The following is a 23,762-nucleotide window of genomic DNA, read 5'->3' as shown; positions in this document are numbered from 1 at the left end:
TAGTGGTAAGTTATGACATGTAAGATGGTGCATGATGCACATATGTTAGCTTTAAGTTATGATGTTTAAGAGGGTGCATGTTACACATGTTATTAGCTGTAAGTTATGATGTGTAAGCTGATGCATGATACACATGTTGTCAGCTTTAAGTTATGACATGTAAGATGGTGCATGATACCATGCTGTTAGTTGTAAGTTATGACATGTAAGATGGTGCATGATACACATGCTGTTAGCTTTAAGTTATGACGTGTAAGATGGTGCGTGTTACACATGCTGTTAGCTGTAAGTTATGATGTGTAAGATGGTGCATGATACACATGCTGTTAGCTTTAAGTTATGATGTGTAAAACGGTGCATGATACACATGATGTTAGCTTTACGTTATGATGTGTAAGATGCTGCATGATACACATGCTGTTAGTTGTAAGTTATGACATGTAAGATGGAGCTTGATACACATGCTCTTAACTTTAAGGTATAACATGTAAGATGGTGCATGATACATATGCTGTTAGTTATAAGTTATGACATGTAAGATGGTGCATTATACCCATGTTAGCTTTAAGTTATGACATGTAAGATGGTGCATGATACACATGCTGTTAGCTTTAAGTTATGATATGTAAGATGGTCCATGATACACATGCTGTTAGCTGTATGTTATGATATGTAAGATGGTGCATGATACACATGCTGTTAGTTGTAAGTTATGACATGTAAGATGGTGCATGATACACATGCTATTAGCTTTAAGTTACAATATGTTAGATGGCGCATGATGCACATGCTGTTAGCTTTAAGTTATGACGTGTAGGATGGTGCATGATACACATGCTGTTAGCTGTAAGTTATGACGTGTAAGATTGTGCATGATACACATGCTGTTAGTTGCAGGTTATGACGTAAGATGGAGCATGATACACATGCTGTTAGCTTTCATTTATGATGTATACGATGGTGCATGATACACATGCTGTTAGTTGTTGGCAATGACATGTAAGATGGTGCATGATACACATGTTGTTAGCTTTAAGTTATAACATGTAAGATGGTGCATGATGTACATGCTGTTAGCTTTAAGTTATGACTTGTAAGATGGTGCATGATACACATGCTATTAGCTTTAAGTTATGACATGTAAGATGGTCTTTGATACACACGCTGTTAGCTGTAAGTTATGACATGTAAGATGGTGCATGTCGCAGATGCTGTTAGTTGTAAGTTATGACATGTAAGATGGTGTGTGATACACATACTGTTAGCTTTAAATTATGATATGTAAGATGGTGTATGATACACATGCTGTTAGCTTTAAGTTATGACGTGTAAGATGGCGCATGATACACATGCTGTTAGCTGTAAGTTATGATGTGTAAGATGGTGCATGATACACATGTTAGCTTTAAGTTATGACATGTACGATGGTGCATGATATACATGCTGTTAGTTGTACGTTATAACGGGTCTGCCTGATAACACCGACATGCCAAAACACCGACAACGAAATAACCGACAAAAAAAAAATGAAAAAAAAAAAAGTTCAAAAACACAAAACTTCACATGCCCGACAAACCAACATCCTGACAATCAACAAAACAAATACCTTTCCAAAAAACACACACACAACACAAGAATACCAAAAACCTTACAAACCTACACTAAACCTTACATACACAACTATCTATGCACTTACCTTAACCCATACCCTAACCCTAAGGTCCATCACTATCGCACACTTACCTTACCTGCACCCTATCCCTAACTCACTTAATCCACCCCTAACCCTCAAGTCCATCACTATCGCACACTTACCTTACCTGCACCCTATCCCTAACTCACTTAACCCACCCCTAAACCTAAACTCAGTTATTATCACACACTTACCTGACCCGCACCCTACCCTAACGGGTGTCACTATTACACACTTACCTTACCCACACCCTGACCCTAACGTCCATCCCTATCGCACATTTACCTTAACATGTTGGTGTTCTCAGCATCAGGATTCTCAACTGTTGGGCTTCTCCGTTGTCGATCTTCCGGTGTTAGTGTTCTCATTGTCAGCGATCTGCGATTTCGGCATTTTCAGGTAGACCCATTATAACATGTAAGATGGTTTTTAATACACATGCTGTTAGTTGTACATTATAACATGTAAGATGGTGCATGATACAAATGCTGTTAGCTTTAAGTTATGACATGTAAGATGGTGCATGTTACACATGGTGTTAGCTGTAAGTTATGATATGTAAGCTGGTGCATGATACACATGTTGTTAGCTGCATGTTATGACATGTAAGATGGTGCATGATACACATGCTGTTAGCTTTAGGTTATGATATGTAAGCTGGTGCATGATACACATCTCAGCTTTAGGTTATGACATATAAGATGATGCATGATACACATGCTGTTAATTGTAAGTTATGACATGTAAGATGGTGCATGATACACATGCTGTTAGCTTTAAGTTATGACGTGTAAGATGGCGCATGTTACACATACTGTTAGCTGTAAGTTATGACGTGTAAGCTGGTGCATGATACACATGCTGTTAGCTGTAAGTTATGATGTGTAAGATGCATGATACCCATGCTGTTAGCTTTAAGTTATGACGTGTAAGATGATGCATGATACACATGCTCTTAGTTGTAAGTTATGACATGTAAGATGGAGAATGATACACATGCTGTTAGCTTTAAGTTATGTCATGTAAGATGGTGCATGATATACATGCTGTTAGTTGTAAGTTATGACATGTAAGATGGAGCATGATACACATGCTCTTAGCTTTAAGGTATGACATGTAAGATGGTGAATGATACACATGCTATTAGCTTTAAGTTACGATATGTAAGATGGTGTATGACACACATGCTGTTAGCTTTAAGTTATGACATGTAAGATGGTGCATGATACACATGCTGTTAGCTGTAAGTTATGGCATGTAAGATGGTGCAAGATACACATGCTGTTAGTGGTAAGTTATGACATGTAAGATGGTGCATGATACACATGCTGTTAGCTTTGCGTTATGACGTGTAAGAGGGTGCATGTTACACATGTTATTAGCTGTAAGTTATGACGTGTAACCTGGTGCATGATACACATGTTGTTAGTTTTAAGTTATGACATGTAAGATGGTGCATGTTACACATGCTGTTAGCTGTAAGTTATAAAGTGTAAGCTGGTGCATGATACACATCCTGTTAGCTGTAAGTTATGATGTGTAAGATGGTGCATGATATACATGCTGTTAGTTTTAAGTTATAATGTGTAAAATGGTGCATGATACACATGCTGTTAGCTTTAAGCTATGATGTGTAAGATGGTGCATGATACACATGCTGTTAGTTGTAAGTTATGACATGTTAGATGGAGCATGATACACATGCTCTTAGCTTTAAGGTATGATGTGTAAGATGGTGCGTGATACACATGCTGTTAGTTGTAGGTTATGACAAGTAAGATGATGCATTATACCCTTGTTAGCTTTAAGTTATGATGTGTAAGATGGTGCATGATACACAAGCTGTTATTATTAAGTTATGACGTGTAAGATGGTGCATGATACACATGCTGTTAGCTTTAAGTTATGACATGTATGATGGTCCATGATACATATGCTGTTAGCTGTATGTTATGATGTGTAAGATGGTGCATGATACACATGCTGTTAGTTTTAAGTTATGACATGTAAAATGGTGCATGATACACATGCTATTAGCTTTAAGTTACGATATGTAAGATGGTGCATGATGCATATGCTGTTAGCTTTAAGTTATGACGTGTAGGATGGTGCATGATACACATGCTATTAGCTTTAAGTTACGATATGTATGATGGTGCATGATGCATATGCTGTTAGCTTTAAGTTATGACGTGTAGGATGGTGCATGATACACATGCTGTTAGCTGTAAGTTATGATGTGTAAGATGGTGCATGATACACATGTTGTTAGCTGTAAGTTATGACATGTAAGATAGTGTATGATACACAAGCTGTTAGTGGTAAGTTATGACATATAAAATGGTGCATGATACACATGCTGTTAGTTGTAAGTTATGATATATAAGATGGTGCATGATACACATGCTGTTAGCTTTAAGTTACGATATGTAAGATGGTGTATGATACACATGATGCTAGCTGTAAGTTATGACATGTAAGATGGTGCATGATACACATGCTGTTAGTTGTAGGTTATGACATGTAAGATGGGGCTTGATACACATGCTCTTAGTTGTTGGCAATGACATGTAAGATGGTGCATGATACACATATTGTTAGCTTTAAGTTATGACGTGTAAGATGGTGCATGATGTACATGCTCTTAGCTTTAAGTTATGACTTGTAAGATGGTGCATGATACACATGCTATTAGCTTTAAGTTATGACATGTAAGATGGTGCATGATACACACGCTGTTAGCTGTAAGTTATGACATGTAAGATGGTGCATGTCACAGATGCTGTTAGTTGTAAGTTATGACATGTAAGATGGTGCATGATACACATACTATTAGCTGTAAGTTATGACGTGTAAGATAGCACATGATATACATGCTGTTAGCTTTAAATTACAATATGTAAGATGGTGTATGATACACATGCTGTTAGCTTTAAGTTATGACGTGTAAGATGGTGCATGATACACATGCTGTTAGCTGTAAGTTATGATGTGTAAGATGGTGCATGATACACATTCTGTTAGTTGTACATTATAACGGGTCTGCCTGATAACACCGACATGCCAAAACACCGACAACGAAATAACTGACATAAAAAAAACGGAGAAAAAAAAAGTTCAAAAACACAAAACTTCACATGCCCGACAAACCAACATCCCGACAATCAACAAAACAAATACCTTTCTGAAAAACACACACACAACACAAGCACACCAAAAACCTTAAAACCTACAATACACCTTACATACACAACTATCTATGCACTTACCTTAACCCAAACCCTAACCCTAAGGTCCGTCACTATCGCACACTTACCTTACCCGCACCCTAACCCTAACTCACTTTATCCGCCCCTAACCCTCAAGTCCATCACTATCGCACACTTACCTTACCTGCACCCTAACCCTAACTCACTTAACCCACCCCTAAACATAAACTCCGTTACTATCACACACTTACCTGACCCGCACCCTACCCTAACGGGTGTCACTATCACACACTTACCTTACCCACACCCTGACCCTAACGTCCATCCCTATCGCACACTTACCTTAACATGTTGATGTTCTCAGCATCAGGATTCTCAACTGTTGGGCTTCTCCTTTGTCAATCTTCCGGTGTCAGTGTTCTCATTGTTGGCGATCTGCGATTTCAGCGTTTTCAGGTAGACCCATTATAACATGTAAGATGGTTTATGATACACATGCTGCTAGTTGTACATTATAACATGTAAGATGGTGCTTGATACACATGCTGTTAGCTTTAAGTTATGACATGTAAGATGGTGCATGTTACACATGGTGTTAGCTGTAAGTTATGATGTGTAAGCTGGTGCATGATACACATTTTGTTAGCTGCATGTTCTGACATGTAAGATGGTGCATGATATACATGCTTTTAGCTTTAGGTTACGAAATGTAAGCTGGTGCATGATACACATGTTAGCTTTAGGTTATGACATGTAAGATGATGCATGATACACATGCTGTTAGTTGTAAGTTATGACATGTAAGATGGTGCATGATACACATGCTGTTAGCTTTAAGTTATGACGTGTAAGATGGTGCATGTTACACATGCTGTTAGCTGTAAGTTATGACGTGTAAGCTGGTGCATGATACACATGCTGTTAGCTTTAAGGTATGACATGTAAGATGGTGATTGATATACATGCTATTAGCTTTAAGTTACGATATGTAAGATGGTATAGACACACATGCTGTTAGCTGTAAGTTTTGACATGTAAGATGGTGCATGATACACATGCTGTTAGTTATAGGTTATGACATGTAAGATGGAGCATGCTACACATGCTGTTAGCTTTAAGTTATGACATGTAAGATGGTGCATGATACACATGCTGTTAGTTGTAGGTTATGACATGTAAGACGGTGCATGATACACATGTTGCTAGCTTTAAGTTATGACGTGTAAGCTGGTGCATGATGCACATGCTGTTAGCTTAAAGTTATGATGTGTAAGAGGGTGCATGATACACGTGCTGTTAGCTGTAAGTTATGGCATGTAAAATGGTGCATGATACACATGCTGTTAGTGGTAAGTTATGACATGTAAGATGGTGCATGATACACATGCTGTTAACTTTAAGTTATGACGTGTAAGAGGGTGCATGTTACACATGTTAATAGCTGTAAGTTATGAGGTGCAAGCTGGTGCATGATACACATGTTGTTAGCTTTAAGTTATGACATGTAAGATGGTGCATGATACACATACTGTTAGTTATAAGTTATGACATGTAAGATGGTGCATGATACACATGCTGTTAGCATTAAGTTATGATGTGTAAGATGGTGCATGATACATATGCTGTTAGCTTTAAGTTATGACGTGTAAAATGGTGCATGATACACATGCTGTTAGCTTTAAATTATGATGTGTAAGATGGTGCATGATACAAATGCTGTTAGTTGTAGGTTATGACATGTAAGATGGAGCATGATACACATGATGTTAGCTTTAAGGTATGCCGTGTAAGATGGTGCATGATACACATGCTGTTAGCTTTAAGTTATGACGTGTAAAATGGTGCATGACACACATGCTGTTAGTTGTAATTTATGACATGTAAGATGGAGCATGCTACACATGCCCTTAGCTTTAAGGTATGACATGTAAGATGGAGCATGATACACATGCTCTTAGCTTTAAAGTATGACGTGTAAGATGGTGCATGATACACATGCTGTTAGTTGTAGGTTATATGTAAGATGGTGCATTATACCCATGTTGCTTTAAGTTATGATGTGTAAGATGGTGCATGATACACAAGCTGTTATTGTTAAGTTATGACATGTAAGATGGTCCATGATACACATGCTGTTAGCTGTATGTTATGATGTGTAAGATGGTGCATGATACACATGTTGTTAGTTGTAAGTTATGACATGTAAGATGCTGCATGATACACATGCTTTTAGCTTTAAGTTATGATATGTAAGATGGTGCATGATGCACATGCTGTTAGCTTTAAGTTATGACATGTAAGCTTGTGTATGATACACATGCTGTTAGCTGTAAGTTATGACATTTAAGATGCATGATACACATGCTGTTAGCTGTAAGTTATGACTTGTAAGATGGTGCATGATACACATGCTGTTAGCTTTAAGTTATGATGTGTAAGATGGTGCATGATACACATGTTGTTAGCTTTAAGTTATGACATGTAAGATGGTGTATGATACACATGCTGTTAGTTGTACGATATGACATGTAAAATGGTTTATGATACACATGCTGTTAGCTGTAAATTATGACATGTAAGATGGTGCATGATACACATGCTGTTATCTTTAAGTTACGATATGTAAGATGGTGTATGATACACATGCTGTTAGCTGTGAATTATGTCATGTAAGATGGTGCATGATACAAATGCTGTTAGTTGTAGGTAATGACATGTAAGATGGAGCATGATACACATGCTGTTAGCTTTAATTTATGACGTATATGATGGTGCATGATACACATGCTGTTAGTTGTTGGCAATGACATGTAAGATGGCGCATTATACACGTTGTTAGCTTTAAGTTATGATGTGTAAGATGGTGCATGATGTACATGCTGTTAGCTTTAAGTTATGACTTGTAAGATGGTGCATGATACACATGCTGTTAGCTTTAAGTTATGACATGTAAGATGGTGCATGATACACATGCTGTTAGCTGTAAGTTATGACATGTAAGATGGTGCATGTCACAGATGCTGTTAGTTGTAAGTTATGACATGTAAGATGGTGCATGATACACATACTGTTAGCTGTAAGTTATGACGTGTAAGATCGCGCATGATATACATGCTGTTAGCTTTAAATTACGAAATGTAAGAGGGTGTATGATACACATGCTGTTAGCTTTAAGTTATGACGTGTAAGATGGTGCATGATACACATGCTGTTAGGTGTAAGTTATGATATGTAAGCTGGTGCATGATACACATGTTGTTAGCTGCATGTTATGACATGTAAGATGGTGCATGATACACATGCTGTTAGCTTTAGGTTACGATATGTAAGCTGGTGCATGATACACATGTTAGCTTTAGGTTATGACATGTAAGATGATGCATGATACACATGCTGTTAGTTGTAAGTTATGATGTGTAAGATGGTGCATGATACACATGCTGTTAGCTTTAAGTTATGACGTGTAAGATGGTGCATGTTACACATGCTGTTAGCTGTAAGTTATGATGTGTAAGCTGGTGCATGATACACATGCTGTTAGCTGTAAGTTATGATGTGTAAGATGGTGCATGATACACATGCTGTTAGTTGTAAGTTATGATATGTAAGATCGTGCATGATACACATGCTGTTAGTTGTAAGTTATGACGTCTAAGAAGGTGCATGATACACATGCTGTTACCTTTAAGTTACGATATTTAAGATGGTGCATGATACACATGCTGTTAGTTGTAGGTTATCCAGGCCATCTTTTTTGGGAGAAGGCTCCCCTGCACCTTAGTGACAGGAGTGTGCAGTTAGAACCTGTCTGATTCAAGACTGCTGGAACAGGGCTCAGTTTTGAGCTTTTTTCTGGTTAATTGGGTAACTTGTTTAAATCAGTTTGTTCATTTTCTATTGTTTATATATATATATATATATATATATATATATATATATATATATATATATATATATATATATATATATTGCACTTTATTCATCTACTTTTACTGTATTTGTGTTTCTTCCTACGTTATTACTAGGGGCATTGACTACAAATCTGATCTGAGATATATAACAATAAGTATCCTTTTCTGTGCATTTAAGGTATTTTTTTTTATTGTATCCGCTTTATTTTCTGAAAAAAAAAAAAAAAAAATACTTGTTTCCTGCCTTTCTAAGCTAGTATACTCCAGTTTTCAGGTTAGTGCTTAATTCAGGACTGTGTTACAGATCTCTGTGTTTTCACATACCTTACTTGAATAGAAGGAAGTTTCTCTGTTCACCTGTGAGAGAGGGGAGCTCTGAGCAGCCTATCTGTCCCTGGAGGAATGGTTTCAGCCCAGAAATTAGTAGTTTATTGGCCATTTTTGGCTAATTTCTATCTCTTTCATTTCCCTGCTATAAAAAACGCATTTGCATGGTTTTGAGTGCCAGGCAGTGCCGGTTAGCTAAGGGATAACTATTCCCAGCTCCACAAAGTCTCCTCTTCAATTTTCCCTGGGAACTAGACAAACTTTCAACTTAAGCACTCAAGGCATTAATTTTTTCAGCCCAGCACTTGCTCAAAACTCATAGCAAGCATTTATAAATCCTAGCACTAGACCCCCCCTATACTGTACAGAAGGACAAGGCTCTCTATTCAACCTTACCAGCCAATCAGTAAAACAGTTCACTGCACCTATCCAGGCATGTCCAAAGGGCAGTTTCAGGTGTACTCTCCAGTCCAACTGGTGAATCTGGGCATTTTGAGGCAATATTACAACTGCCTCGAGTACGCAGACAACCCTCTCCTCCTACCACCAAACACTAATACATGCGAGAGATGCAATTATACAGCCAAACTGGAGGCTAAGCTCTTTCAACCCAAGACTGGATCAGACAGTCAAGAGGAGAAGGGAAATACATGCATCACACCACCAGTATCACATAGACCCATTAAACCAGCACCGGCAAAAAACACACATAAATACACGAAAACATACTTGGAGGCTCTAAATAAAAATCTGCAAAAGTAACAGAGACCTCCAAAGCAGACATCCAAGCAACGTCCACCACCAACACAAACCATGAAACACATACTTCACAAAACCAGTGTGCCATGCAATCACAGCCCTTAAAGCAAAATCACATACCCAACACACTAGTAATAGGTGACTCTATAGTCAGGCACACTGACGTCCCACTCACTGGGCTGAACAAGGAGAAAGTTACTGTTAGCTGCCTGTCAGGTGTTAGGATCCGCCACATAACACAAGCACTCAGGTCACTCCAGAACAAGTACAAATATGACTCTGTCATTGTCCATGTTGGTGTGAATGACCTGAGCAGTACCTCTCTGGACTACATGAAAAGAGACATGGAAGAGCTCTCTGATCACATAGCCCAGGCCAGTATGACCCTGACCCTGAGTAGCAACCTGCCCTCACCAAGAATGATACCACGGTATAAAGAAAAAATTATCAATTTCAACAATTGGCTAAGTTTCTGGTGTCATTCAAAGGGGATCCAGTGTCTGTCCACCTGGGGTGACATGCTTGAAAAGCCACACTGCTTTGCTAGAGACGGCTTGCACCTGTCACCCTTAGGTTTTCAAATACTGGCCAAGGCTCTTGCCACCCCCATAGTGCCTTTTTTAGGCAAGGCTCAAAAGACAAACCCACCACTGTAAATAGCAAAAGTAACAAAAAAACTGAGGGTAAGGCTACTCAATGCCAGAAGTCTAAACCTCAAAATGCACGCACTCGAGGCACTCCTCAGTATGGAGAAAATCGATATATGTGCAGTAACAGAAACCTGGTTTAAGGCTCCTGATAGCACCCCAGCACTACCAGGCTACAACTCATACCATACATTTCTGCCACAGAACCCAGACTGAAATACAAAAGGCAGGGGCATATCCATATTCATCATAGATACCCACACCTCCAAGTTAGTGGCACAGCACGATGCTTCGGAGATCATCCACGCGCAACGAACAATGGGCAAAACTGCAGTTCAAATTGTAGCTTGCTACAGATCACCCACCATGTCCCAGGATCCCCATTCTGCATTTCTGGAAACACTGGAAAACATAAAGGTCCTATCAAACACCCTAATATTGGGTGATTTAAATTACCCAAACATTAACTTTGAGAACTACTCAAGTACTAACTCCCTTGCCCAACATTTCCTAGAATTTATAAACTCAAACACCCTGGATCAACTGGTCAACACTCCCACCAGAGTGGACAACATATTGGACCTGGTCATCACCAACATGGGCGACCGGTGTTCCACACCAGAGGTCAACCCCTCGCTGGTTAGATCTGACCATAAACAAATCACTCTGGATATCCACATTCTGCCCCCACCCCAGGACAAGGAAACCACTGTGAAAAACTTTTCAAAAGCAAACTTCACGTTACTTAAGAGCGAGGTGGAAAGTATCAAAGTCCCCATGCTAAAGGATAATGCTGTCCAAGCTGCAAAAGCCTTTACTAATGCATTCTACAGGCACCTACAAGAATGCATGGATCATGCTATCCCAAGCAAAACCAAGACTCACTCCTCCAAGAAAAGGAAACCAGTCTGGTGGACCCCTGCTATAAACAAGCTATACAATAGAAGGAGGAAACTAGTACAGAAAAGAGTAAAATTCCAAGAAGGGAAGACATCCCTGATCAGTATCAGCAAGAAACTACGATCCCTCATAAAATCATCCAAGGCAAGCTTCAAAAGAAAAATTGCCAAGGACTCCAAAGATAACCACAAGGCATTCTTTAGCTATGTCAAGAATCTAAATGACAATGCTCAGATCTGCTCGGAGTTAGTGCAGAATGGCACAAAATACACTGAACCGACCAATATCGCCAACATCCTGGCAGACAGGTTCAGTGCAAACTTCACCCCTCTCTCACCCCCAAAAGGGCCCATAATCATACCAGAAGAATGTAGAACCCCTGAAATCACAGACACTTAGGTTAAAACAGCCCTCTCTAAAGTCAAAAACACAGCATCAATGGGACTGGACGGTGTCCCAGGCTGCGTACTACATGAGCTCAAAGATGAACTAACTCCTCACCTAAACACACTGTTCAAACGCAGCCTCTCCACAGATACCCACAGAGTGGTGCATAGCAATGGTTATTCTGCTCAACAAAGGTAGAGCCACAACAGACCATGGGAACTATTGCCCTATAAGCCTGACTAGCTTGGTCTGCAAGGCTATGGAGTGCATCATCATGGAACTTATTAACAGAGACATTGGGAACCTCCAAACACTGGACCCTACCCAGTTCAGCTTTGTTAAGGGCAGATCATGCCTCCTAAACCGGGTGGACTTCTTTGTGACAGTTACCAAGGCTATAGACGAGGGAAAGGTGGTACACACAGCCTTCAACACCATTCCCCATTCTGGTATTATAGACAAGCTCACCAGCCTGAACATAAACCACTACATCACAAGATGGGTTGCCAACTGGCTCATGGATAGAACCCACATGGTGAGAGTTGCGGGAATTAGATCCGAATCTAAACCGGTTACAAGTGGCATTCCCTGAGACTCGGTCCTAGGACCCCTCCTGTTCGGCATATACTTCTCAGAGATATAGGCATGCACAGGAGGACTATGGCTGACCAAGTTTGCAGACTACTGCAAACTAGGGGCTATAACTGACTCTCCGGCTGACACAGATATCTTCCAAAAGGGTCTCACTGAGACGGATACCTGGTGTCAAAATCATGGCCTCAAGCTAAATGCCAAAAAGTGCATAGTCATCCTCTTTGAAAAAAACAAAGTACCCACAAACTACCACATAGGTGGTAGTCCCCTAAATAGGGAAGATGTAATAAGGGATCTGGGGACCAAGTAGATAGTAATCCCTCCTTTGATAATCACATTGCCAAAGTTGTTAGAAAATCCTTCTATGTGGCCCACCTAATCACAAAAGGGCTCGCATCCAGATCAAAAGAGGTCATTGTACTCCTCTACTCATCACTCATCAGACCCATCATAGAGTACATGCCCCATTTGGGATGTACCTTACAAGACACCTGCAACAGCTGGAAAGACCACAGAAGTACCTCACCAAGAGGATCACTGGCCTCAAACCGATGCCCTATGCAGCTCGACTGAAGAAACTCCAGCTGTACTTGGTTGCATACCGCCTACTCAGAGGTGATCTCTGCCTGACATACAAGGCCATGCCCAACCCAGAATTGATGGACATGCTCCACCTAAAGAAAACCATATCTCCTCGAGCCACACGCACTAGGGATCTAAACCTTACCACAACAATAAATAGGACATGCTGGAGGGATTGATTCCTGTCCCAGAGACTTCCCATGCTTTAGAACAAGATTCCATCTACATCAGGCAGATCTCCTCACTAACACTCTTCAAGAAAAACCTTGACGAGTGGATGGGAAACAGAAAGTTTACCCCTGGGATCATTTCAGTGGCTCTGCTGGACAGAGGCACAGGGAAGTAATCTAAGGGGGCGGCAAAAGCCAACATATTCTGGCTAGGCTTATAAATGCATTTGGGCAGATAGCCTAGTACCTACCTATGAACCTATGCTGTTAGCTTTAAGTTACGATATGTAAGATGGTGTATGATACATATGCTGTTAGCTGTAAGTTGTGACATGTAAGATGGTGCATGATACACATGCTGTTAGTTGTAGGTTATGACATGTAAGGTGGTGCATGATACACGTTAGCTTTAAGTTATGATGTGTAAGATGGCGCATGCTTCACATGCTGTTATTTATAGGTTATGACATGTAAGTTAGTGCATGATGCACATGCTGTTAGCTGTAAGTTATGATGTGTAAGATGGTGCATGATACACATGCTGTTAGCTTTAAGTTATGGCATGTAAGATGGTGCATGATACACATGCTGTTAGTTGTAAGTTATGACATGTAAGATGGAGCATGATACACATGCTGTTAGCTTTAAGTTATGACTTGTAAGATGGTGCATGATACACATGCTGTTAGCTGTAAGTTATGATGTGTAAGACCACCACCTTGCCATAGTACTTTTAGTTGTGTGTTTTAAATTTTAATGGTTGCTACTAGGACTTTTATTTTCAATTACTGGTATACTTTGTGCCCTTTGTTAAAGTTGCCAGTTACCAGCTTTGGAATTTTTGGTTAAGTTGTTGATAATTTAATACCACTCCTTAGCATACTCTTAATTTCAGAGATGTAGATACTATTAGTTTTATAAAATGTATGACGTTTTGTAATCTGATGATTCAAATATTCAAATTAATGTAATCAGAGTGCTTTTATTTGGACTGGTAGCTTTCCCATTCCAGTAAACAGTTTTAAATTCAAGTCACATTTTACATACACACAGCATTGTCCAAGTATACTAGTATCATACCTTTTGTGCTAATTTCCCAGTTCAACAACACTGTGTTTTTACTCTGTACTTTCTTATTATAGTGGCCTTGGCTATGTTCATGTGGCGGCAGTAAGTGGGATGTGATAATGCTTTTAATGGTATACTAACAGCGACTGCACATTACCAAAATGACAGCTACTAAGAAGCAGGGTCCAAAATAAATAAATCACACCACCAAAAAGTTGAATACTCGGCTGTACAATATTGACTTGAGTAATCTTATGTATAACATTACATCCAGAAGTCGCCAGAGAGTTGCTGTAAAAGGATCCTGGGTCAGTCTACTTACCAAATAATGACAATTATTTACAGCATTTTTTTTTTGGCAGTCTAGCACAGTCACTGTACAGAAAATGAAACAGTCATTAAAATGAGTTTGCTTACTGCAAGTGGTACATACCTGGTGCAGCCATACGTGAAGCTGCTATAAAAACACACAACACCATGTGTAAACCAAAGGATGGGACACAGTAGGCATCCCCTCTACAACATTATCAAATGTATTTGCTGTTAGGAAAATGGAAGAGGAATACAACCTAACATATTATTTTGATAGCCTTCCCCTAAGAAACAGACATACTCGTATAAAGAAAGATTCCACAGGAACACAACTGGGATAAATGCGTTTCATATTACAGCTACAGTACTGGAGGAGGAGGAGTGTCCCTATAAAAATTACAAGTATCCATACATTTTTTAAACAAAATACATAGGTTCAAATGGCAATGCCAGCTTTTGTCCTTTAAAGCAACTATATGAAAGTATTCCAGAATGTGTCATTAAACCGAATCTAAACATAAACCAAAAATGCAAGGCCGTTTTAAATGTCACCAAGGCTGCTAAAATAAGGAAGTACCTTTTACTCTTCCAATATTTTGTCTCTGACACAGTTACAAGCTAGGCAATTGTCTGAATTGCTGCTTTGTCATGCAACTTCCAGTCAGGTATATGGTACTCATCCTTGCAAACAAGTCTGAATATCATGCAACCATGGACTGCCTCTAGGACTACCACAACTTTTCCATTACTGTCAATCATTTACATTTCAGACATTCTCAGGTTTTATATCTATATGCAAGAAAGGCACCAGAGTGAGGCACCACCATCACTAACTGATTAAATAATAGAAGAAAAAAATTATCACATTTCTTCTCAACTATCAAACTATCACACAGACAGAAAAAAAACAGAAACTAAAATCATTTGTCATTTAATGGCAATAAATAAATAAATAATACATCATCAACCAATGATAATTTTCTTCTATCCCCATTCCATCTCAACATTCCTAATTATCATCTGTTACCAACCTGCAGTGTATCTTTGCTGATTTCAACCACCATTTTTTGGGGCAGACATGTCACTGTAATGGCTGTGTGATTCCGTCCCATCATACGGACAACTTTCTTCATGAAAGTCAGTCTTTCCTTCACAATTTCCAAAGTCTGATTGATGCCGTTCTGTTTTAATGTTGCTTCCTTCCCACTTTCTAAGGTGAGCTGTGACCAGGCTTCCTTGGGATCATTTGCTGGCTGAATGTCTTTATCTGTGGAACAAGAGTAACTAGGAGCCTTTGGTTCAGTCCCACCTGTCAGAAAAAAAGTATATGATGAAATCAAGACAGTCACAGCAATTTATAAACTGGAATGTCATGTACACAAACTGTCATAAAAGAATCCTGAAATGGTGAGCAGAAAATGAAGAGAAGAACACAATAACATGACATTTTCTGTTTTATTTATACATATCTGGTTTTCACTCATTTTATTAAAAATTAGCAGCAAGATAATTATGTAAAACAAAATCATTACTACTAGTTTTTTCTGCAACCACTGAAGTTATAACACGTATAAAATCTTCTGGCATCAAGAAGCATTACTTTAAAGCATGTATATTATGCCTGGTAAAAGGATTCATCTTTCTGAACTGATTTTTGATTTTAGTTTTAAGAAAGGAAAGAAGCAACTTCCATATGGAGAAAGTGGGAGCTGCTTCCCTTCTACTTCCCGACTTCTGCTTTAGCGGGTCTGAGTCTGCCATCAAACATTCTTAAGTACTAAAGAATCTAAATATGCAGTAGCAAAGATTCCAGCTGTGGTCAAATTCTTGGTAAGCACATTTAAAAAATGCTGAGTTTTAAAACACAAGCTAATGTAGCTAACAGTGTTTCTACTTCTGGCTGTAGATTTCATCTGTCCATCCTTCTTTCCCTCCATCCAGTTTCTGATAGCCTGCTTTATCCTTTACGGGGGTGCAAATACATCAAAGTGTATCCCATAAGCCAACAGGCACCAGACAATGAAACCCATTCTGCACACAGCACCAGTCTATCTCAGAATGCACATTCTCACTTATTCACACACTACACTCACAATTTAACTACGGCAGTGACTTTGGGAGGTGTGAAGAAACTGGAGCAGCCAGAGAACACACACACAGATGCATTGAGACATGCAGACTCCACACAGAATGAACCCCAACAAAAATGAACCAAAAAACCTCTTGCTATAAGATGGTCACATTACTCACTGTGTCATTACATCATTAATTTATTTTCAGAGAGAAAACAGGTAATCACTCACTATTATAATTAGGCAGGTATAGACAGGTCCTGCATTTCTAATATTAGTGAGCCACCAGTAATTTATTATCCAGCAGCTACACTTTTCGCACTTATAGGTTCATAGGTATATACTAGGCTAATGACCACCAGAGTCTTTAAAAGCTTACCCAAGCAATCCAACTCAGTTGTGTCCCTATGTATTACATGCATTTATTAGGAGGGGGTATGTTAGTCAGAGGTTATGTGGAGGGTTATGCCTCTGTCTATCAGAGACAAGGGGGCCAGACCAGGGTGAATTTCTGATTTCCCATCTACTGGTTAAGGTTATGCTTAAATAGGGATAGGGAAAGAATCTGCTTCACTGGGATGGGGGTGCCTGTTCCAGAGCATAGGGATCCTCTGAGATATATAACTGTCTTGCCAACATGTCTTATTTATGCCACAAACAAAATTTAAATTCTTGGCTCTAGTGGTTCTGATGCTGTTCATTTTATGGATGTGCAAACGTCGATCAGAGCAGGATCTTATGATGCCTTGCATGCCAGGTATAGATCGCTCTTCAGTAACCTGTAAGAGACAGGGTATAGAGATAGGGCTTTAAGGTGATCCATACAGGACAATGTGTTTATACCCTGTATTCTCCTGGTAAAGAACCTTTATGGGTGGTCCAGCTGTTGCATATGGGTGATCAGGTATATGCTGAAGGAGGCATTATACTAAATGATGGGTCTGATAAGAGCTGAATAAAGTGGCACTAAGACTTGGTTGGACCTGAATGCCATGCCCTTAATTTTAAGATGGGTGACCCAGAATGATTTTTCTTACTTCCTTGGACACATGTTGGTCAAAGGCCAGATTACTGTCTACGCATGTTACCAGATCCCTGACTACCAGGTCAACTGTTAGGGGTGTCTTACTGATGGAGATATCAACCTGGGTGGCAGTTTTCCTAAAAGGCACTATAATGCATTTCTTGGCACTGAGTTTTAGCCTGTGTCTTTGGTTCCTATTATTTGTCTGTGTTAGACCCTCTTGTAAGATGTTTGTGTCATAGGGGAATCTGCAGCAATTCCCCATTTGCAGTCATCTGAGAACTTAATCACATAAAGGTCCTTGATGTTAGCCTTTATCTCTGAGAAGTAGATGACAAATAGTCATGGTCTCAGCATGGAGCCCTGAGGTACCCCGCTGGTGACTGGTCTCTTAGTGGAGCTGGTATTACCAATTCTGACTTCCTAGGTCTTGCCTGTGAGTCAGCTGCCAATCCAGTGAGTTATGTAGGGGTTTATGCCCAGTTAGGTGAGTTTATCAACTATACCTGAGTGGGGTATTGAATCAAATGCCTTAGCCAGGTCCAGGTAGGAGGTATGAACTTGTTTCCCTTCATCAAGTGTCTTTAAAGCAACTACATGAAAGCATTCCAGAATGCGTCATTAAACTGAACCTAAACCCAAACCAAAAATGCAAGACCATTTTAAATGTTGCTAAGGCTGTTATAATAAGGAAGTGCCTTTTACTCTTCAATATTTTGTCTGTGACACAGTTACAAGCTAGACAAAGCCAAGATGGGTTGGGTCCAGTGTCTGAAGGTTGCCTATGTCTTTGTTAATCATTTGCATGATAATTTGTTCCATGGCTTTGCATATTAGACTAGTCAGACTAATAGGTCTGTAGTTTCCAGGGGCAGTTAATAGCCTACCCTTGTGAAGTGGGATAACTACTGCAGTCCTCCATTCTTGTGGTACAAAGCCTGTTGTCAAAAAGTGACTTAAGTGGTCCTGATAGGTCATGTTTCAAGCTATTTAGGAGGCATCATGGGATATTGTCACGGCCACTGAGACTGTGTTCTTTACCTTAGTGAGTGCTGTGAGGACCTGCTCACTATTAGTAGGTGTGGGTGGCATGCTACTAGGTATTTTATGAGGGGGAGGCAGGGAGGAGAGGTGGGTGACATTCTCAGCCAGAAAATTCTCTATGTTGCTCTGCTCAGTGAAGATGGTACCACTGACCACCAGTTCAGCACACTGATGTTTGCTCCATTTGAGGTTTTGGACATAGCTTTAGAAGGCCTTGTGGTTGTCTTTGGCCTGTGAGGCTATCTTGACCTTGTAATTGGGCTTGTTGGACTTAATTAGTCTTCTTAATTTCCTGTTTAGGTTAATTAGATACCTCTTATCATTATATTACCTTTCAGTAACTACTTCTGAATTTCATTCTGTAAAAAAATATCAGTTAGTATATCTTCTTGTTATATCAATTCTATATAATCCCAGGCTGAACCTATGTTTAGGTTAATTAGATACCTCTTATCATTATATTACCTTTCAGTAATTACTTATGGATTTCATTCTGTAAAAATATCAGTTAGTATAGCTTCTTGTTACATCAATTCTCTATAATCCCAGGCTGAACCTAATAATGTTGCATCTGGATAACTGTTCTACCATGGCTAACAAATGAAAATAAATAAATAGAAAAACAAACAAAGAAATAATATATAAGTAACACGGTCACCTTAATGAAATTCTTGAACCAGAAAAGATACATTTGTGCCTAGTGGTCTTATTAAGTTAACAAATGACTATAGTAACAACAAAAATTAGATGGAAATACACTTTGAACAAATTTGTTAGTGTGTGTGTGTGTGTGTGTGTGTGTGTGTGTGTGTGTGTGTGTGTGTGTGTGTGTAATACCTACTAACACATTAAGATACCAACAAAAATTACTAAACTGGAAAATAAAAAAAACAAGGCGAAACTATGTCTAAAAAAGAACCAGCAAACACTTTTCCTTAGCACTTTTGTTCTCTTTAATGTTTCAACAAGAACTTCCTCAGAAAAGTTTGTAAAACACACACACACCCCTTAAAAGACATTCAAATAATCATGTGATACAGACAACCAATGCAAACAGTCTAAAAGTGGGCATTGCCCCAAAATCATAGCACTATTGGTTACTAGTCTTTCATGCTCTAAAGTGCATGCAGTTAAGTTTGGTTAAGCAGTATTACTTGTTAGCTATTGATTTGTAACTAAAATACCATAAAAAATCTCATCTTCAAATCCTTTGTCTTAGTAAAAAACACGATATTAATTGATTCATTTAAACCAGGCAGTTTGTCGGCATTCAGCCCGATCTCCCAGAGTGTCTCTTTACACTCTAGTAGTGTTTTAATGTCACCGGCTGGCCATGGTGGTGCAGTGGTTAGCGTTGCCACCTCACAGCAAGAGGTTCTCTGGTTCAATCCTCAGCTGGGGTGCTTTTTGTGTGGAGTCTGCATGTCCTCCCTGTGGTCATGTGGGTTTCCTCTGGGTGCTACGGTTTCCTCCCACATCCCAAAAACATGCTTTAGGTGAATTGGACACTTTAAATTGGCCCTAGGTGTGAGTGTGTGCATGTGTGTGCCTTCTGTGGAAGGTTGGGTGCCGGGCTGGCAACTTGACACTGTAAAACTCCACTGCTAGTCATGAGTGGAGAGGTGATCCACTGTGGCGACCCTTAACCGGGAAAAGCCAAAAGAAGAAGAAGTGTCTTAATGTCACCACTGAAACCCTCGATAGAAACAGAATCTAACACAAAAAAAGAAAATGTCTTGAAATCTTTACATGTAACAGTGTGCTTATAGGTTCAAAATTCACTGCCAATCATTAGCGGACCGGAGTTCCGCTGTGGTGACCCCTAACCGGGAAAAGCCGAAAGACAGAAGAAGTGCGCTTATAGGTTCATAGGTGTTTAATAGGTTAATAACCACAAGTGCCTTTTTAAGCCTAGACATGCATCCCAAATCTCTGATGAGTTCTGATACCCTTGATAAGTGTAAGCATGGGCCTGGGAGATGAAACATTTACAGGTTACCTGTGTCCATTAGAGACATAGGTGCCAAACCAAGGATGAATTTCCGGTTTCCCATCCAATTGTACAAGTTGCACTTGAATTGGATTAGGGAGGAACTCTGCTCCACATGGATGGGGAGCCTGTTCCATAGATGGGGTAGTCTCTGGGATATATACTTATCTCTCCAGCAGGTCCTATTTATATCACAGGCAAGATTTAAGTCTCTAGAATGGGTAATTCTGGTACTGTTTGTTTTGTGGATATGCAGGAGGTCCATCAGAGTGGGGTCTGACAATGCCCTGTATGCCAGGCATAGATCTCCTCTCAAAAGCCTGTAGGAGACAGAATACAGAGATAGGGCCTTGAGGAGGTCTGCATAGGACATATTACTTATGCCCTGTAATGTTTCAACATGCGTAGGCAAAGCATTACAAAAATCCTTCTTCTTGATAACTAACAAGTGTTCGTAGATTCTTCTTTTTAAATGCCTAACAGTTTTGCCTATGGAAAAACAACAACATGATTCACAAATAGCTGCATACATCACGTGGTTGGATGAACAGTCATATCTCTCTCTAGCCCATATAGTCATGTCCAAATGTTTGAAATGGACAAAAGAAGAATTACAAATGTGACGGCATTGCTTACACTGTCCACATCAGAAAGTCCCTGGGAGTAATGATGATCTTATCTTTAATTCCAACTTCTCATTCTTCTTACATGATATTTTAATGTTGACAATTTTCTTGAAAGAAAACATAGATCTGTCACCTATTTATTTCACTAAATCATTGCTGCCCAAGATAACTTTCCAGTTTTCTTGCATGTACTGTTTAACTGCCCATATTTCTTGACATATGGGCAATGGGAAGGACAAAAGCTATTTGGAATCTGTTCCACTTGCATCCAGAAGATGCAATTGCCCAGTTGGTGTATGAAAATCACCATAACATAATATTGGACATGCAACACCAAATCTTAATTTATGTACCTCAAGTTCTATTTGCACTAACCAATCTTCACTGTAACCTCTTTCTATGAATAACTTTTTGAGTAAAGTTGCTTCTTCGGCAAATACTCCACTATCTGAAGTCTATCTACTTAGCTGAATGAATTGACCTTTGACCACATTCCTCTTCATGTGATATGGATGGAGATTGTAACGATGCATATATTGATGTGTAAAACTTTCTTTTCTGAAAATTTTACTGACAAATTGACCAGTCTGGACATTAAATGACAACTGAATGTCTAAGTAATTCAGACAATCTCCAAACCCTCCTACAGTAAATTTTAAAAAAGAAGTGGTGTTATTCAAATAGTTGACAAAACTCCAAAATTCTTCTCTGCATCCTTTCCACAAAAAAAAAAAATAAATAAATAGTTGATAAATCTTTTGTAAAACAAAATCCTACCAGATAGTTCATGTTTTTCCAAGAATTTTTGTTCCCAAGTGGACATGACAATGTTGGCAAAACCCAGGGCCACCCTGGCCCCCATTGCCACGCCTGTCTTTTGCTTGAAGTATTTCTTACCAAAGCAGAAAAAAATGTTGTCTAACACCAGCTCCATTAACTCACATATGGTGTTGACTCTGTCACCATCAAAGTTGGATTTAACTAAATATTCCCTCAAAAAATCAATGCCAGTTTCCTGGTTAATGACTGTATACAAAGATTTGACATCTAGGGAGGCAAAATAGAATTCCCCATTGACCTGCACCTGCTCCCTAAGCAATTCCAGTAAGTGCCAAGAATCACGCAAATAGAATCTAGATTTTTGGACTATGGGATTCAAATGTTGATCCAACCAGTTGGAAATGGATTTAGTCTTGGAAAAAGGTGCAGAGACTGTTGATCTGAAAGGAGGCTTAACCCGATCTTTGTGAACCTTAGGAATCCCAAAAAGGGAAGCCATTTTTGGATGATCAACTTGTAAAAAATTGTAAGTGCTCTGACCTAAATTTCCTTGAGTAAATAAGTCTAAGAGTGTCAAATCTATGTTATGATAACTCTCTTTAAACACAATGTCTGACACTTCAACACACTTTCTCTTATCGCTCAAAAATTTCATAATGACTTGCTGATAATCTGTGTTAGTCATAATCACAAGCATACCTCCTTTATCCATCCTCATTAGTTTCAAATCTTTCTCTCCAATAAAATCTTGTAAAGCCTCTTTTTCTGGTATAATAAAATTGTCTCTCACTTATCACCTTTGGAGCTGGTTCCTAAAGCCACTTTCACAAAGACTAGTGAAAACTTGAAGAGTACTGTTTAAGGGAGGGTTAAAACTGCTTCAATTTCTCAACAATTCTCCCTCTCTCACAATACAGGGTACCTGTGCCATCACAAAACTCAAATTTAGTTTCCTAACATGCAACTTGAAGTCTATGGAAAGTCTTGGAATGTTAACTGAATTGCTAGGGATAAAATTAAAACTTTTTTAAGAACAGAAATCAATTCAGGTGACAAAAATTCATGATTTAGGATTGAAATGTCAAACCCATACTCTAGTGTTTTTTCCGGTTCTTGCCTATCCCTTTCCCTTTGTTGTTCACACTTGCCTGCCACTTCGGTGTCCATATCACTCCTGTTGGATTCACTAAAAAAGCCTAGTAGGTGTTACAGGCAAAGGTGGGAATTTGTTTACATCTACAACACCTGGATTGGTGCTAACTGCAGTCTGTTTGGCATTGTGTGTAATATTAACATCAACTGTTGCACCTGAATTGTTATCTTTGTCACCTTTCTCAATTGGTGTATTATTATCAGATATATTGGATTTATGTATAGGATAAGCCAGTCCTTCTCAATTTGCTTTGCTTGCTAAAAATGATTCTAGCTTTAATTCTGTCCACCTTGACACCAATTCCAGCATACAATGTAATAAACAAGGAGAAAACACTACTGGCCTTAATGGTCTGATCCAAGGTAGTCATTTGAAGTTTAATTTCCTTTAAAGTGTTCCTATAAATGTTACTTAACATTTTCATCACAGCTATCCCAGTGTCATTAAATATTTTCACCAGTTCTAATAACAATGAATTATTGTACTGTACCCCATTTGTAAATTTGTATAACCT

The 23,762-nt window shown here is 39.1% G+C and overlaps 1 protein-coding gene across 2 annotated transcripts in view; it reads right to left on the bottom strand.

The window, feature by feature from the left end:
- Positions 1 to 23,762, bottom strand: part of LOC122812201 (transforming growth factor beta receptor type 3-like) — a 715,443-nt gene that overhangs the window by 402,296 nt on the left and 289,385 nt on the right. For both annotated transcript variants that reach the window (XM_044084533.1, XM_044084534.1), the window contains exon 5: positions 15,591 to 15,868. In XM_044084533.1, the coding sequence (XP_043940468.1) occupies positions 15,591 to 15,868 (278 nt within the window). The remainder of the gene's footprint in view (positions 1 to 15,590; positions 15,869 to 23,762) is intronic.

This window comes from Protopterus annectens, chromosome 9.part0 (genome assembly GCF_019279795.1).
Source record: "Protopterus annectens isolate FY-2018-M chromosome 9.part0, PAN1.0, whole genome shotgun sequence".
In the NCBI taxonomy this organism is placed as follows: Eukaryota; Metazoa; Chordata; order Ceratodontiformes; family Protopteridae; genus Protopterus; species Protopterus annectens.
The sequence above is the reverse complement of the archived record's forward strand: the minus strand, read 5'-3'. Positions and strand labels throughout refer to the sequence as shown.